General features: G+C 42.7%; 1 protein-coding gene across 1 annotated transcript in view; it reads right to left on the bottom strand.

The window, feature by feature from the left end:
* Window positions 1–17,449, bottom strand: part of LOC139666887 (cadherin-6-like) — a 33,514-nt gene that overhangs the window by 1,053 nt on the left and 15,012 nt on the right. The window contains exons 4-10 of the mRNA XM_071546228.1: window positions 17,067–17,234; window positions 14,274–14,461; window positions 9,894–10,147; window positions 3,832–3,968; window positions 3,117–3,238; window positions 1,749–1,866; window positions 1,162–1,413 (exon numbers count right to left, since the gene is read on the bottom strand). Of these exons, the coding sequence (XP_071402329.1) occupies window positions 1,162–1,413; window positions 1,749–1,866; window positions 3,117–3,238; window positions 3,832–3,968; window positions 9,894–10,147; window positions 14,274–14,461; window positions 17,067–17,234 (1,239 nt within the window). The remainder of the gene's footprint in view (window positions 1–1,161; window positions 1,414–1,748; window positions 1,867–3,116; window positions 3,239–3,831; window positions 3,969–9,893; window positions 10,148–14,273; window positions 14,462–17,066; window positions 17,235–17,449) is intronic.

The raw sequence follows: 17,449 nt of genomic DNA, 5'->3' as shown, positions 1-17,449 counted from the left end.
GTGTGATAACGGCATGTAAACATCCACAGCAATTTCATAAGGCACTTTCATCACCATCACTTTCAACACCAGAGGAATCCTTTAAGAAGGCAACACAGCAAACACAGATAACTACCTGCTGTGCTAGAAATGCCACTAATATCCTGCCATATTAATGTCCATTTTATTATGGCATTTAAGCGATGGATATCAAGCTGAATCTCTAATATGCTCCACCTTAGCCTTATTGGAATAGGTCATATTTCTCAAAGTTTAATCAAATAATTACCATACAGTCATATCATATATCATAAAATAAAATATCTTACAATGTATGCATAAGCCTGTCTTACCACTTGGGCGGGGGTTTGGACATTTGGGACAGTTCAGTTAATTTAACTTGGAAAATTCTATCAACCAAAGAAAAGTATTTCAGCTGCACTAGGCAAGATTTTTATGTAAAAATCCACTTTGTCAGCCTAAAGCACAAAGCCGCTCTATATGCCCAAATTAAATTCTAATGTGTGGTATATGGTCACCGGCAGGAAATCTTGATCTCTCTGATCAACTGAAACTTCAACTGCAACTGTCCAGACAAAGCTGGACTCTGAACTTCACCCATACTAGCCACTAAGAAGAAGAAAGGTAGGTCTGAGGAGTGCGTAGGTTACAAACATCACATTGCATGATTTCTGGGTAATGAAGTCCTTCAAACTTTTAAAAATTAACAGTTATCTCCTGCAAAGTTCCCTAGTGCAGCTTTAAAGTCCCTGTGAAATGAACTCCCATCACTTTTACTTCCTCGAAAACAGAGCATCTTTAATGGTGACCTCATGCTGCACCAGTAGGCGTAAATATAAATTTCTAACCAATAAAACCATCACAGTTTTTTGAACAATCCCGACCCTCCGCTCTGCTCCCATCAAATAAAATTGCTTTTCTCTCCCTGACTCATATTCCATTGGTTTAGACTTTTGATTGACCCCTCACTGCATTATGTCCCGCCCCAACATCCTGTTTCAACAGGAAATACATCAAATCAAGGAAGTAAAGATGCCACTTCATGGGGTCTTGTGTCAAACAATGCCTAAAAATCAAATCAAATTTTCACTGAAGAAGGCCGAATGGTGAAATGTTTGAAAGTGAAATGAGCTGCAGCAGCATACTGGGACTGGGACTCACTGAGCAGAATGATGACGCAAAGCAAGATGGCCACCAGGGCTCCTGTGCTGAGCCCCGCCCTGCCGGTCAGCGCCTCGGCGTTGCACAGCTTCATGTTGCCCTCGCGGTCGCAGGTGCACACTCTGACGGTCAGCGTGTTGGTGCTGCTCCGCATGGGGAACTCCCCGTCCGAAATGACCACCGGCACCAGGTAGACGCTCTTCTGCAGGCTGTTGTAGCTGTTCCTCCGCGTCAGGATCCACGCCGTGTTGTCTGAACCGAGACACACACAGCAGCCGGTTTATACACACACACTGCCATGGGATTCTCATAGGCTTCACTGCACATTAAGAGGGAGTTTACGGTCATCGATAACCTTGGATTAATCTTTCAATATACTTTATTGAAATTTCGCTAAATCTATGCATGTGCTTTAAGTGCTGTGAGATGTAAAGCTCCAGAATATCTATAAATCATAAAATGTACGTCGCCAGGAGTGGTAAAGTTTAACTACGTGTAAATACGGCTTATGGGAACTTTATACTGGAGATAGAAATTTCATTGATGCCCACAACGGGCGTTGTTTATACGCCGCAGACTGAGTTTACCTTTGTTGTCTCGGACGGAGAAGTTGGCCTTCCCAGACGCCTCCTGCGCCAGGCTGAAGAAGAAGCGGTGGCCCCCGATGGGCTCGTCAGGATCTGTGGCGCTCACTGTCTGGATCCTCTGAAACAAGAAGCAGACAGTGATGTAGGAGGGGCTTTCAGGTGATGTAACACACACCCTCTGGCGGCCATATTGGAGGTCCTCAGCTCTTGGGCAACAGTGACTGTGCACAGTTGATTGTGAACTAAACACAGCAGAATCCAATAGACCCTTAATTTGTGTGCTGTTTTTGACTTGGGACTGATCATTTTACCACTGATATACACTACCAGTCAAAAGTTTGGACACACCTGATTGAATGTACTATGTTTTTCATTCTCTTAAAGCCATTTTGATCTAATGCTTAAATGCTGGAGATTTGTTTCTTAGACAAATACAAACAGTGAAGTTGATCCTATGTATGAATTTCTTTCCAAAGCCTTTGCCTTTCCATCAAGGCAAAGGGCGGCTACTTTAAATAACCTAAAATATAAGATAGTTTTGATTTGTTTAACACTTTTTTAGTCACTGCATAATTCCATTTGTGTTTTTTTTTAATGTCTTTACTATTATTCTAAAATGTGAAAAAAAAAGTAAAAATAAAGACAAAATGCCTGTTTAAACTTTTGACTGGTATCTGATTAATTTTGTGCATTGTACACATGTAGATAGTTAGCTAGCAATCCATGGTTAGCTAATCATCACTGTCTTGTAAACACATAGCATACTAGCTAATGTAAGACATTATTGGATTTGCATGATAACAGCCTGCTAGCTAGTTAGTTATCTAACAAAGCCAAAAACTGTTTATTTAGTCTGAGTTGACTTGTCAAGCTACAATTTGCAGCGCTTTGGAGTAGAAGTAAAGACGGTGCAGTTTACTGTGTCACAGCAACCTGAATCTGAAAATAAATCCACATGATCAGACAATAGACTATACACTTTTACTTTGAACATTACTGAATGGATCTACACCCACGCCACAGCAATCTTTTTCACTTATCTCCTTTTCTAGCGCAGATGTTACATATTTAGCCATTATTTGCTCACAGCCAGTTCTTCAACAGACGTCCATGATGACATCAGCTGATGGGAGATTTGTTTGTGATACAACTGCAAAGCATTTATAGGTACTTACCCGGGCTAAATCCCAGACCTGTGTACTAACCACCCATCTACTACTCCTACCAGGCTAAAAGAAACATGTTAGAGTTACATATTCTTTCTGTCTCAGGTCTGCTAATTGCACTCTGAAATGGAAGTAGATAAATAATCCTAATGAGAAGTCAAGATGAAACCATGGCTACTGCTTTGTGTTCTGTCATACCAACCTGATTAGCCTTGGCGTTCTCGCAGACAAACGTCTCGTAATTGGTAGCGAATGTTGGTGCGTTGTCATTGACGTCCAGCACTCTGACGTACACCGGCACGCGGCTGATCTGCCGCGGGTTGTCTAGGAAACACACGAAGATGGACACCGTGTATTTACACTGACAATCGATTTTCATTTAATTTCTTTACACTTCTGTGTCACACACGACCCTTGAGTACGAAAACAATGTGATGAAGTTGTTTATATGATTCTATGACATGATGATCTGGTTTACATGTGAGATGGTTGTAGTTTGTCTCAGCCCTTCTGAAAGACCTTTCTGTAAATGAAACCTGATCAACAACTTTCCATTCATAAAAAGGGTTAAAAAAATATGGATGATGGAAGGTGCCTTGGTAATACAATAGTAGACAATCAAATTGGATTTTGTGGATTCATTGTAGCAAAACCAGAAATATGCATGGGTACACAGGGTGGAAAATTAACACCAGCTACCAGCCAAATACTAGGTACATTTTGGTAAATACTAGATAAACTGTGGCTGTGGCTGGTGCAAGTACTCCACTCCACCAGCTACTGTTCACCAAACATCATTTAGAAGTTAGTATCAATTCCAAAAATCCAATTTGGCTGGTAAAACAGTGGAAGTGGCTGGTGAAATTTGGAATGCACAAAAAAGTTTTGTTTCCAGTCCCGGTGCTTGTTACACTTACTGAACTCAGTAGCGATGATTGAGATGTTATGCCAGGCGCTCTCCTCTCTGTCCAGGTCCCTAAGGATGAACACTGACCCGTTGCCTGCATGGATGTTGAACACTCTGTCCATGTCTGTGCGCCGATCAATGGAGTATCTGCAAAACACAAAGGGACCGGCTACTCAGCTGTGCATTATGGCCGTCTGGGAGTCTCTGAGCTGTTGTGCTCCTGGCAAGTTCACTAAGTGAATAATGGAGCCTGTATGAGGAATTTAGGGTGCGATCACACCTAATGTTTGTTTTCTTTAATCTTTCATCTTTGTTGCATTTTTGTATTTGCTTCATTTGGATTCACATTGCCCAATTACAGGCAAACCAGAGTTTTAGCAACATGTCATCCTGTGAGGTTGTCAAAACAAATCAGATGCCAGTCCCTTTAACTTTAGCTAAGCATAATGGATTTGCCTGCTATTTTCTATAATTTAGTTAACTAGTTAACGACACATGAAGAAGTAGCTGAATATGAGCAGAGTTTGAATAAACCAGACAGACTTGCTGTGACCGCGTCCTTGGACTCCCAGCGTTTCATATTTGTGGTACACTGTCTTCTATAAGAATAAACAACAGTCCAGAATAGTCTGTGCTCTGGTGAAGAGGGACTTATATAAGTGTTTGCAGTCGCAGACAAACACACACAAACACATGCATGCACACGCACAAACACAAACACACACACAAGCCAACAGGTTATCCAGTGGTGTTGTTTTTCTCTGCTTCCCGGACTAGTGCGATACATCAGAGTGATTAATGGAGTAGCAGGCATCAGGAGGGGCAGCGAGAGAGGAAGGAGACCCCCGAGGGGAGACCATGAACCGGGGCTCTCACTGCACCGCCGCACTCTCCTCTCCTCTCTCCTTGCTTCTCCACAGAGCCTCCCCCCCTCCCTCCCCCCCCCCCCTCCCGACCCCTCCCTGTTGCTTCTACTGCATCCACCGTTTTAGTGTCTTTATCTAAACACTCCCTCCTATCCTCCACCGCCGCCACCCTGCCAATCCGACAGTAACTCTGAACTCGTTAAATCTGCGTCGGGCCGCGCGGGTTTGCTAATTGCTTTTCCTAATATTCCCAATAATTCAGTTGGCTGGGCCTAGCTCCTCCTCTGATTAATGACGGGGAGATAACGCAGCGCCCCCGTCCTGACCGGGCATCCAAAGTGCTGCTCTCAGCAGGCGGGCAGCTGGCGGTATGGAGGGCCAGGAGGGCGGGCAGAAGGACATGGAGGGGTACAGCAAGGTTGGTGATCAGCGGGCGGCGACACGTTTCCTCCTCCCACACTGCAGAAGCTACAGGACCAACTGGCCTGCCTCAGTGTTTCCTGAAGAGCACATTCTTGGAGAACGAAGGTCGGTGTGTGCTTTCGGGTACAGTCTGTGTGTGTGTGTGTTACACTGCAGAAAACCTCCATCTTTTAGTCTCCATCTCCGTCATTTTAGTCTATTATTGTCGTTTTGTGTTTTCAAATTTGTTTCAAGATTTTTTTTTAGAATCAAGTGTAATTTTCTTGATAGCAGTGCAGTGATCTGCCTTATTCTGACTGGTTTCAAGATACTGACACTCATTTCTGTCACTGGCAGAATTTTTCTTTTGATTTAAGAAGAATAAGATTTGAAGGCTGAACATGAGACTAAATGACTCATTCAGATGGATGTTTTTTGCAGTGTAGGGTCTGACTGATACAGGGTTTTGAAGGCTGATATGAATATTTTTGTATTAAACCTGCCAATAACTTTTAAGACATTTTGTGCCAGTATTCAATATTTTGAATTTTTTTCCATTTTAATGCCACAAAATTACAAAGATTCAGTGTTTCCTTTCAGAGTTTTCTTCTTGTCAGAGTGGAAAAGCCTCTGAAACAGCATTTAGTCCATCATGGGACACTAAAACTCTCCACTGAAACCCAGACTGATGAAATCCTTTACGGTCAGCAGCTCTTTGAGGCAGACTGACACACCACACCTATTCAATGTTACGGGGAACTCTGGGATACATTACTGCCTTTAAATGAAATGAATTAACATACAAAATCATTATTGAACATATAAGTGAATAAATACAATGTGCAAAGAAAATTACATTTCATTGCAGGACTGTTTTTTTTTTTGCAGATGTTGGGAGGAACCTTCATCATATCGGCAGTGGATCACATGACTGATTTGATAATTTAATAAAAGGCCAATATCAACCTGATATATCGGTCTAACCTTGGTGTGTGTGTGTGTGTCTGCATGTGTGTGTGTGTGTATGTACATATGTGCAATGTTCATGTATGCAAACATAAGCCTGCGTTGGTATAGATGCATGTGGATGAGTGTGTGCACCCATCCATGTCTGGCTATGTGTGTGTGTGTGTGTGTGTGTGTGTGTGTGTGTGTGTGTGTGTGTGTGTGTGTGTGTGTGCGCGCGCGCCGTGGCACACAGTGCAAGCTAATAAAGACAGCCGTCTGTGGGAGCTCCTCACGCCAGGCGGCCCCCAGGCTTCCAGCCCTCCTCCTCTGCTCCGTGGCTTTAAATGCCACAGGGTAGGTACCTCATTGATGATGGGTGATAAAAGAGAATGATATCATATTTGACACCTGCAATAAAGTGGTGGAACTTCAACCTTGAGAATCAACTCCCACGGAGCATCATAAAAATGAAAAAGTATTTGAGACGGACCAGAGGCACAACCTCGCGCCCCTCCAGTTCAGCCATAATGCCCGTTTAATGGAACACTTGCATAATTATGTATCTCCATGAACTATGTTGTGTAAGTGTACTGACATTATATTTTTCAGTTTTAAGTAGCGATTGGCATTCATGGCTAAAACACAATCGCCTGCAATTGTGTTTTAGCCATGACTCATGTTGCTATTGTATCTGTGACAATTGTAGCTTTTTTTGCTTGGCTCACTCCCACCACCTTTCATGACAAACTCACAGCGCTGTATGTCAAACAGATGACTGTGTCCTTCCAACAGAAATGAGGCCTTTTATTAATAATGCATGTCAATGGTATGTTTATGTTTACGTAACGCACTTTGAGGCAGCTGCAACCATGCTGCTTGAATGTAGATTATATATATATATGCAGAGGAATGTATTGTCCCTGTACCACGTGTGTTAGCATATGAGTTACTGATATGTTGCTGTAGCATTGCCATGAAGACAATCTCATGTACATGTTCACACCAAGCATATGTGACTCGTTTACTCCTTTCGTTTAGTTTGTCTGGGCAGGTGAGAACAATGCCATTCAAACTCAAAACGACCCCAAAACACTTCGTTTTATGGGTATGAGGAGTAGGGTTGCAAAGGGGTGGAAAATTTCCGGTAAATTTCCGGAAAGTTTCCGGTAAATTTCCATGGGAAGTTAAGCTGGGGAATTTTGGAAATATTCCAAATTGGAAACTTTCCATGGGAATTATGGGAATTAATGGGAATTTATGGGAATTAACTGGGAATTGAGGGTAATTTAATGGAAAGGTATCATATCCAAGCATAAATATTTGTTTTGTTATAAGCAGACATCCATCCAAAATAATACAATTAAAACAGATTTATTTGTAAGTAGAACTTTATCAAGTGTTAAATATTTTATTGAACAATCAATTCTTTCATTGAAGAACAAAAACATGAATGTTGAGTTGCATGTAGGGGGCGTGGTCTCAATAGCCCTGCAGTAAGCAGTGTGCTATGTGTGCATGTGATTGAGGAATAGCATAGATATTCAACTGTACTTGCATGATATCTGGTTGTTTTAGTCAGGATTATGCTAAAATATATTTTCCCCAACTATATTTAAGTTCCCTATTAAGAGCATACCTTCAATTTAGTAAATTCCTGGTTTATTCCCGTTTATTCCCATAAATTCCCGTTAATTCCCATGGAAAGTTTCCAACTTTGAAAATTCACGGAATTTTGCAAATGAGGAGACAGATGTACACTATTTTTTAACTTTATTTTTATTATTATTATTATTCTTCAGTGGGTTTTATTTTCCATCTTATGTTCTTATTTTTTATTCTCCATCTTATTTTATGCATTCTATGTATTCTATTCTCATCTTTATCTTATTTTCGCTATTATTATCAAGCTTTATGTGAAGCACTTGGTACATGTAATTTCTTTGTTGTAAAGCACTTTGAGCTGCATTTCTTGTATGAAAGGTGCTATACAAATACAGTTTATTATTATTATTATTATTATTATTATTATAGATGTTGACAACTGATTGCCAGCAGTTACTCATGCTTGGAAAGCCTGGCATAACAAAATGAACCAAGGGGAGACTTGGAGTCAAGAGAAGGTGAAATGCATCCTTAATATTTGGGAGGAGGAGCACATTTTCCAACTGCTTGAAAGAACGCACAAGAATATATTATAAGTATTCATGGTACAAGTTACAGGGACAGGAGTCAGATTTGTTTTATTCTCTAAATTGTAATTGCTTAGCTGATCTGTGTATTGTTCTAAAGGAACATTTGACAAGTCCTATAAGGGCTGTGGGACCTGCCTATGCGGCGGGGTAAGTCCACCGGAAACAATCTATGCTCCTTCTAAGAATCCTTCATGATCTCATCTAAATTTATTTCCTTTTGAAAGGAAGAACTGAGGGAGTTCACTCTCCGAAAAGTTATAGCGCTATACATATTTTTGTCCAGTGAGGCCGACAAAAGGTCTTTTAAGTTGTGATTATCTTTGGAGAGGTAAGGTACACTTAATCGTATACTGGTTGACAGTGTCACCAGTGTGAGAGTGACTACTCAATACCAAGAAGTAACGCCGCTTGATTCTGTGTTTCCTTTAGTGGGTAAAAATATCTTTCTATTTTACTTGATTTGATTCTTTTAATGCAATGCATTTTGCTTGTTCTTTTATATGAATTTGATCTTTTTTTCTGTCTTTTATCTGCCTTCTATTGATGTAAAGCACTTTGAGCTGCATGTTGTGTATGAAAGGTGCTATACAAATAAAGGTTATTATTATTATTATTAAACTGGCAGGATGACAGGTCACCAAAACTCTGTTCAATAAACAAGCTACTTGTGAATCCATGTGAGTTTTGTTTAAAAGACCTAGTTCGCTTGTAATTGGGCAGTGAGAACCTAAATGAACCCGAACACAAAAACGCAACAAAGTAAACCTTTCCACGCCAGTTCGTACTAAAGAAAACTAACTGTAGGTGTGATCTTAGTGTCCTCAGGTACTTGGACTTATATGGATTCTATTGTCAGAATCTAAGTCGCACAGTAGAGTTCCTGTCTAGACTTCAGCTCTAGAGGCTGGCACACAGGACTCTTTGAGTTGTAAGGCCGGCTTTACATGGTGCAACTTGAGTGCAACTTCAGTTCTGTGTCAACTTAGTTGTGCTTTAGTTTCTGAAGAGAACCATCCCAATGAAAACATGAATTAGGTTTGTATCATCAGCTGGAATGTTCAGGACGAGTTTTACATAGCAGGAGAAAAAGTTGCATTTGCAGCACAAAACTACACTACCAGTCAAAAGTCTGGACACCACCTGATTGAATGTTCTATGTTTTTAATTCTCTTAAAGCCATTTTGATCTAAAGCTTCTGCTTAAATGCTTGAAATGTGTTTCTTAGACAAATATAAATAGTGAAGTTGATGCCTATGTATGAATTTCTTTCCAAAGCCTTTTGCCTTTCCATCAAGGCAAAGGGCGGCTACTTTAAAGAATCTAAAATATAAGATAGTTTTGATTTAACACTTTTTTTGGTCACTGCATAATTCCATTTGTGTTATTTCACAGTTTTGATCTCTTTACTATTATTGTAAAATGTGGAAAATAGGAAAAAATAAAGAAAAATGTGGTGAGTCCAAACTTTGCACAAAAGTTGCCTTGTGTACAGCCAGCCTTACAACGGAGCCTATGTATTCCAGCGATCTGGACAGTTCCCACATTGTAAACGATCTAACCAGATAGGATTTCGACTTGCCTCCTGCAGAGCGAGAGGCCCCATTGACAGGTCAAACAGGAAAAAAATGACAGCGACTTGTCCCGGTGTGCTGGGGGCTCAGTACCTGACGGGGCTGCGGTTGACGTCGGGGTCGGAGGCGCTGACCGAGCCGACGACCGTGTTCCTGGCGGCGTCCTCTATCACCTCCAACACGTAGCTGGCGCGCTCGAACACCGGCGGCTCGTCCACGTCCTCCACCTGGATCTTGATGGTGGCCTCGTCCCTGAAGGGGCCCATGGAGAAGAAGCGCGGGTTGACGTGAACGTTGTCCACCTGAACGCGCAGACTGTACTGCCGCTTCCGCTCAAAGTCCAGAGGCTATGGGACAGAGAGGAGAGAGAGAGAGAGAGAGAGAGAGAGAGAGAGAGAGAGAGAGAGAGAGAGAGAGAGAGAGAGAGAGAGAGAGAGAGAGAGAGAGAGAGAGAGAGAGGAGAGAGAGAAATGAGGATTAATGGTTATACTACACACTCTATACATATGGTTCTTTAACTCAACTGTGCTGTCAGGTACAGTATGTGGCATTAGCAACATTTTCAAGCTGGATAATGTGCCCTTACACACGTTTGTTCCCTCCTCCAGTTAAAAACCCCACAAAATGGCATCAGAATGTTGGGGCGGGACTTAAAATGGCTTTTTCTGCAATTTTATATAATTACCTGGTGTCTATAAAATATATCTGTTAAGTTTTATTCAGTAAAAATCGTTTAGTTATAGCTTTAGCTATTCGCTTCCCAGTGTTTGTTTCCCACCTACAAGAAGATAGGTCATTTTACTTTAGCAGTTTCTTATGCTAATGAGCTACTGCTCTGATTGGCTGGGCATTCTGGAAGGCCCACCCTCCTCTTAGCACTGATTGGTCGATTTCAGACAGTCCAGTGTCTACATAGACACTGGAGCTGAATCTGACTGGCTTGTACAAGGGGGCGTGTTTTATAGTTGGTGACTGTGGGGAAACTACATAGTAACATGATTCCTTTTTTTTCCTGTGATTACTTCACATCTCCAAGTACCAAAATCACCATAAATACTAAGAATTGCCACCCTCCCTTTAACACAGTGAGGCATCATTAAAAAGTCTAAACCAATGGGATGAGTCAGGAAGAGAAAGACAATTTCATTTGATGGGAGGGGTGGTGGGATTGTTCAAACAGCTGATGGTTTTATTGGTTAGAAATGTATATTTACGCCTACTAGTGCAGCATGAGGTGAAAGATACTGTGTTTTCCAGGAGGTAAAAGCAATGGGAGTTCACTTCATGGGGACTTTAAGCTGGCAGTATACTCGCTAAATTTGACTTTGTTCGTACAAACAAAGTCTCTGTTTCCTTTGCAGTGTGCACAGGCCTGCTGGCTGAAATAGTGGAGCTCTCTGCCCACAGTGTGTGATCGCCTGCAAGTGGTCAAAACACATCACATGACTGGTTGTGTTAACTTCTGGAGAAAGCATCTTCATTTTCCTTTTCCAGCTGCTGTTTAAATCTCCGTGCTAACATCTTTAATGTATCAGTAAAAAAGCAATAGGAAGCCCTAGCAAGTATACATATACTTATTTGATTTTTTTGGCAAATTCGTCTCCATACACTTCAGCTTTAGGTTGGATTGAGATTTTAGTCATTGAGCTGAGAATCTCATTCAGAGCTTCTTACAAGGAGTGAGCAGGAAGTGTCTCGCTCAAGGACACTTACAATAGAAGCACAGGACCGTGGATGGACACACACACACACACACAGCAAATCACATGATCTCTCAGTTATGTGACACTCTCTCTAACCTGATTTGCTGCATGATGAACTATATGGCACTTTAGAAGAAAAAACTCCTCACGTTTTCACAAAAATCTTGGCTGGGTTAGCGCTGGGCTTACAGATACAGTGACGCATATTATAATACCAGTCAAAAGTCTGGACACACCTGATTGAATGTTCTATGTTTCTCATTCTCTTAAAGCCATTTTGATCTAAAGGCTTATGCTTAAATGCTTGAAATTTGTTCCTTTGACAAATATAAATAGTGAAGTTGATCCTATGTATGAATTTCTTTCCAAAGCCTTTTTCCTTTCCATCAAGGCAAAGGGGTTTTTTGATCGCTGCATAATTCCATTTGTGTTATTTCATAGTTTCGGTGTCTTTACTATTATTCTAAAATGTGGAAAATAGTAAAAAAATAAAGAAAAATGTGTGTGTGCAAACTTGTGACTGGTAGTGTATATAAAAAGGTATTTTTTAGCCAAGCGGTCTGATTGGTCAAAGACACATTCCAACTGTGCTGATTATTCCCATAAATCAAGACTGGCAATGCTTTATTGGTTGCCATGCCAGCTTGTGTACGGTAACCATGGAGCTACTTAGTGATGTTTCTTGTTTTGTCCAATGTAAAATATAAATAATATTTTTCAGTCAGTGCACATGTACTGGTAACCATTTAATTAAAGCCATAATATCCTTCCAGAGGTTCTTAACTGTAACTATGGGCGCTTCGGTTCTGCCCACACTCGACTATACTCTCTAATTCAATTGTAATAATTGAGCATTAATGCTAGAGGATGTAATATTCATCTGTTTTTGAAGTTCACTTTCCTCTCATCTCTTACTGTATGACAGTAGAGTCAAGCACAGCACCTTTTCCAATAAACTTCCTTGACACGTATAATATATGCAGTGCTAATTTTGTTTAACATGATTTCCCGATCGTCGCCACACTGTAGCTCCCTTCACAACGCTTGATCAATGCTGCCTGTGTTTTTGGGTGAGAGCTGTTTAATTAGGTTTTGCTTTTGTTACATGAAGGGGGGGGGGGGGGGGGTCAATGGATGTATACATTTGTAAAGATGAATGCATTACGGATGATGACTAAAAAAAAAAACAGAAAAGAAAAAAATAAAAGCAATAAAAAAGTAATAAAAGACATAAAAATAAAGGATTAAAAAGGAATAAAGCCGAAAATAATAAAAATTAAATTGTGAGTGACAGGTATCCTGATGTGTCAAAGATCAGTCAGTCCTGCAGCGAAGGGATTTGTCCGGTTTTAAATTTACATTCACATTTATATTTTAGGCATTTATCCAGAATGGAAGTGATGAGTCAATGAGTGAGCAGGTAGGTGTAGCATGGATAATGTTAGTAAACTTTTTGAGTGACATTACTGACAGATATGGGTATTGCATGAACATTTTCAAATGGTTTCAACCGTTTCTGAAACTTAAAAAAACATAGAAAACTATTGCTTTTCACAGTGAGTAGTCCTGCATTATTGCTGCACTCATCCTATTCTGTTGGTGTAGCAGGCTCTCATTGGCTGCTGCTTGTGAGGAAGTAGCTCTGGATGCATGGCTCCTCATTTGCATATCATGAATGACGCCACCACATCAACATCGCTCATTATATCCTGTGTAATTTATTGACCGCACAAGCTGATTAGTATCCTGATTCCTGCCTGATTGTTAATGTTTTCTGTCATTATGCATTCTGGCACAGGTCGGCTCTGTGTTTTGGCTTCACATGCCAATGATTTCTTTTTTCCTTTTGAGTTGCAGGCACTGAAGGCATTCCCCCATTGATGAAAGTTAAGGGGGGGGGGTACATTTTTAATGAATGTGTGCCACGCATTGATAGGAGCAGCTGGATCTGAGTAAGCGTTTTCACAGGCGGCATACATAAGACAGAGCGGCGGGTCCGTGAGCGTTCAAACAGCCACTGAAAGCATGAAAGCCCATATGGAATGAGCCGTTTTCTGATGCCATCAATAATAACTTGATATGAGTCATTGATTTTTGCTGTTTCGTGTTAAGGCGGAGGGGGGGGTGGGGGGTGGATGGGGGGATTGCACAACATCAACAGAAGAATATGTTGCTTTGAGAGACGGGTGCGAGCCCAGATGGGGACGCGCTCTCACTTGACAAGCCCGTTTAATTAGTAAGTTCAGAATCGGGGCTCGCTCGCTCCTCTCCCCCGCCCACTCCGCCCGGCCGCACACCACATCCACTACAGCGCCGCCGTGGCTACAAAAAGCAATTATGTCATCTTCCACTCAATGATGGCATGATGGAAGGGATCGATTGAAAGCTGCAGAGAGGGCGCTTGATAAGGCAACTGTCAGATTCTGTTGAATACATCAGAAACACACCGCAGCACACCGCTGGATGTTGCGATCTATACTCAGCATCAATATTTCTCCTTTAGTCTCAGCTGCGAGGAAGAATGAATCTCATTCAAGACACATGTAGTGGGAGCCTGGGCAACTGCAGGTTGAAATCTAATAACTCTGGTGTCTGTCTTCTGGTTTTCACAGCGCATGAAAATAAAGTTTGTATCCCTGTATCTGATGCAACCCGTTGTTTTGTTTTCCTCCTCTCCGGCGAAGGTTGCCGAGTCCGAGCGCCGCTTCTTAGCATAATAAATAAGCACCTTCACACCCTTCAAGGAAAAAAACCACGGAGGCTTCCTGACCTTCTTCAGCACGATGAGGCCGTCCTGCGAGCTCTTATTGGTGGAGATATCGAACATGCCGGGGCCGTCGCTCCCGATGATCCTGTAGTCCATCTCCGCGTTCTCGCCGATGTCGGCGTCCATCGCCCGAATCACTCCCACCACAGATCCCAGCTCAGTGGACTCGGGCACTTTGAAGTCGTACAGGCCTGGAGAGAGGGAGAGAGGGAGAGAGAGGGAGAGAGAGAGAGAGTGCAAGAGAGAGACAGTGAGAGAGTGCAAGAGAGTGAGTCAGAGATAGAGAGAGAGTGCAAGAGAGAGAGAGAGAGTGCAAGAGTGAGTCAGAGAGAGAGAGAGAAAGAGAGAGAGAGACACAGAGAGAGTGCAAGAGAGTGAGTCAGAGTGTGAGAGAGTGAGTCAGAGAGAGAGAGAGAGACAGAGAGAGTGCAAGAGAGTGAGTCAGAAAGAGAGAGAGAGAGTGTGCAAGAGAGTGAGTCAGAGAGCGTGAGAGAGTGAGTCAGAGAGAGAGTGAAAGAAAGTGAGTCAGAGAGTGTGAGAGTGAGTCAGAGATAGAGAGAGAGTGAAAGAAAGTGAGTCAGAGAGCGGGAGTATAAAAGAGTGAGTCATGGAGAGAGAGAGTGTGTAAGAGTCAGAAAGAGAGAGAGAGAGAGAGAAAGAGAGAGAGACAGAGAGTCCAAGAGAGTGAGTCAGAGAGTGTGAGAGAGTGAGTCAGAGAGAGAGAGTGAAAGAAATTGAGTCAGAGAGCGGGAGTATAAGAGAGTGAGTCATGGAGAGAGGGAGTGTGTAAGAGTCAGAAAGAGAGAGAGAGAGAGTGTAAGAGTCAGAGGGAGAGAGAGAGAGAGAGAGAGAGAGAGAGAGAGAGAGAGAGAGAGAGAGTGAAAGAGAGATTTAGTCCCGTAGCATTAGCAGATCAGCCGTAGAGCAGAAATTCCCTCTGCAGTAAAATACACTTCACATCCAAAATAGACATTTGGCCTTCCCTGGAAGCTGCTGAAAGGGAAAGGCCCTCTCTCTCTCTCTCTCTCTCTCTCTCTCTCTCTTCTTCTCTCTGTGCTGAGTCACTAGTCAAATTTTTTCAGGATGCAGCATAAATTCTTGGGCAATTTGTTCAACATAAATTAATTGGTCCTTTCGTTTTTTTGTAAGATGATTTCCTGGTTTGAGGCGTACAAATTGATGGCTGCCTGTCGGCCCGAGCGGCCCCTCTGCATCTCGTATGCTTAAATAAATAGCCGGACTGCAGGGGGAGCGGGCGTGATATACACACAGCCTGCGGAGACAAACACCACTGACACACTAATAAAACATGCTGACAGTGTTTTGGCAACGCCTGAGTCGGCAGGCCTCAGTGACGCTGACACTTGCCTCCACACACACACACATAAAAACACACACACACACACACACTACACATACGAGTCAACGCACACACACTGCGCGAGCGTCACGCCATGAGAAGGTTTCCCTAGGCTAACAGGTATTTAGCATTGGGTGGAAAAGAAGAGGCATCACTCCAGCAGACAACAATGATATCGCTCCCTGACACTCTACCTCCTCTGGGTGTCCCATTACAATATCCACTCGCTCCCTCCCTCTGTCTTCCCCTCTCTCTCTCTCTCTCTCTCTTCTTCAATCTTTTCCTCCGTCTATCTACCTCTTCTGTCACCCCCCTCTCCCTCCCTCCCTCCCTCCCTCCCTCCCTCACTGGCTGTCTTTCTGTCTCCCCCTCACTCTTCCTCTTCCTTTCTCTATCTCCCCCTCCTGTCACCTCCTCCATCCCTGCTGTATCCATCTCCTTCACTCCCTCCATCCCTCCCTCCCTCCCTCCATCCGTCTGTTCATTGGTGGAGGGCTGAAGCGACGGCGTTTGTCTCCCCGACTGCTGGGAGTGATAAATGGGGGGTACGGGGGTTCTGCGGTCGCGTGCGTTTTGTCATGTGAAGAGCGTGTGTTTATCAGTTCAGCACTGTACGCACACACACACACACACACACACACACACACACTGTGCGCACACACACACACACACACACACCGCTGTTATTGAGGGGAAACACAATGACACCAGTAATCTGTCAATCTGATCTGGCTGCCTATGCAATTCGCCAGATGTATAAGAGGAAGTGATGGAGGGAGGAGGAGGAGGAGGAGGAGGAGGGAGGGGGGGCAAGAATGAAAGAGGGACAAGAGACAATGTGTGAAGATTGAAAGAAAGAAAGCAGTATGGAGGGGATGGGAACGGAGAGGAAGGATTGATGGAGATAGAAACACATTAAAGGATGGGAATGAGTGAGAGGGTGGAAAAAGAAGAAGAAGAAAAAAAAAAAAAAAAAGACACCAAGGACAGTTACAGCACGAAATTGAGAACATTGGTTTTATAGAGTGAAAGGCAGCAGAAAAAAAAAAGACTTAATAGCAGGAGATACTTTATAGAAAGAGAGAGGAAGAGTAGAGATAAAACCCAGAGAATGTACTCTGTTCATTTAATAGGGATTACCGGGCTGATCTGATGCACTTTGCAGGACCCTTCGCTCTGTCATATGGCTCTATATTTAATTATTCCCTGCCTTTAAGAGGCCCGCCTTAGTCGCACAATACCCAGAGCTCCCTGCAATAATCCAAATTCATTTTGAAATTGACACCAGATGGGGGCTGCCTGCTTGGCACCGGCTCGCATTGACAAGAGGTTTTTTACGGACTGAGGATTGGTCATTGTGTGTGTTTCTCTCTGTGTGTGAATGTGTGTGTGTGTGTGTGTGTGTGTGTGTGTGTGTGTTTGAAAGCTACACTCACTCTTGGTGAAGCGCGGCGGGTTGTCGTTCACGTCGGAGAGCGTGATGCTGACTGTGGTGGTTCCCGAAAGCCCGCCCATCTGCCCGGCCATGTCTTTGGCCTGGATCACCACCTGGTAGTTCTCCTTCACCTCTCGGTCCATGCCGGGCAGAGCCGTCTTGATCAAGCCTGAGTAAAAAAAATAAATAAATTACAAAACAAACAAAACGGGAAAGAGATGCAAAGAGAATAATTCATACAAGAAGGAATGTTTTTTTCATCAGATCAATTCTGCAGTATATAATAGAGAACGTAGAGATTACTTTAATGGAGTACACCAAGTTTTCTCCAGTACACCATGCTAACTAGCATACACTATGTTAGCATTGCCTCAAAAGTGAGCA

This window comes from Centroberyx affinis, unplaced genomic scaffold, assembly GCF_046629955.1.
Source record: "Centroberyx affinis isolate AG114_WGS23_722 - 3 ecotype Tasmania unplaced genomic scaffold, CSIRO-AGI_Caff_v1 ptg005188l_1, whole genome shotgun sequence".
NCBI lineage: Eukaryota > Metazoa > Chordata > Actinopteri > Beryciformes > Berycidae > Centroberyx > Centroberyx affinis.
Note: the sequence above shows the minus strand (reverse complement) of the source record. Positions and strands in the feature narration are given on the sequence as shown.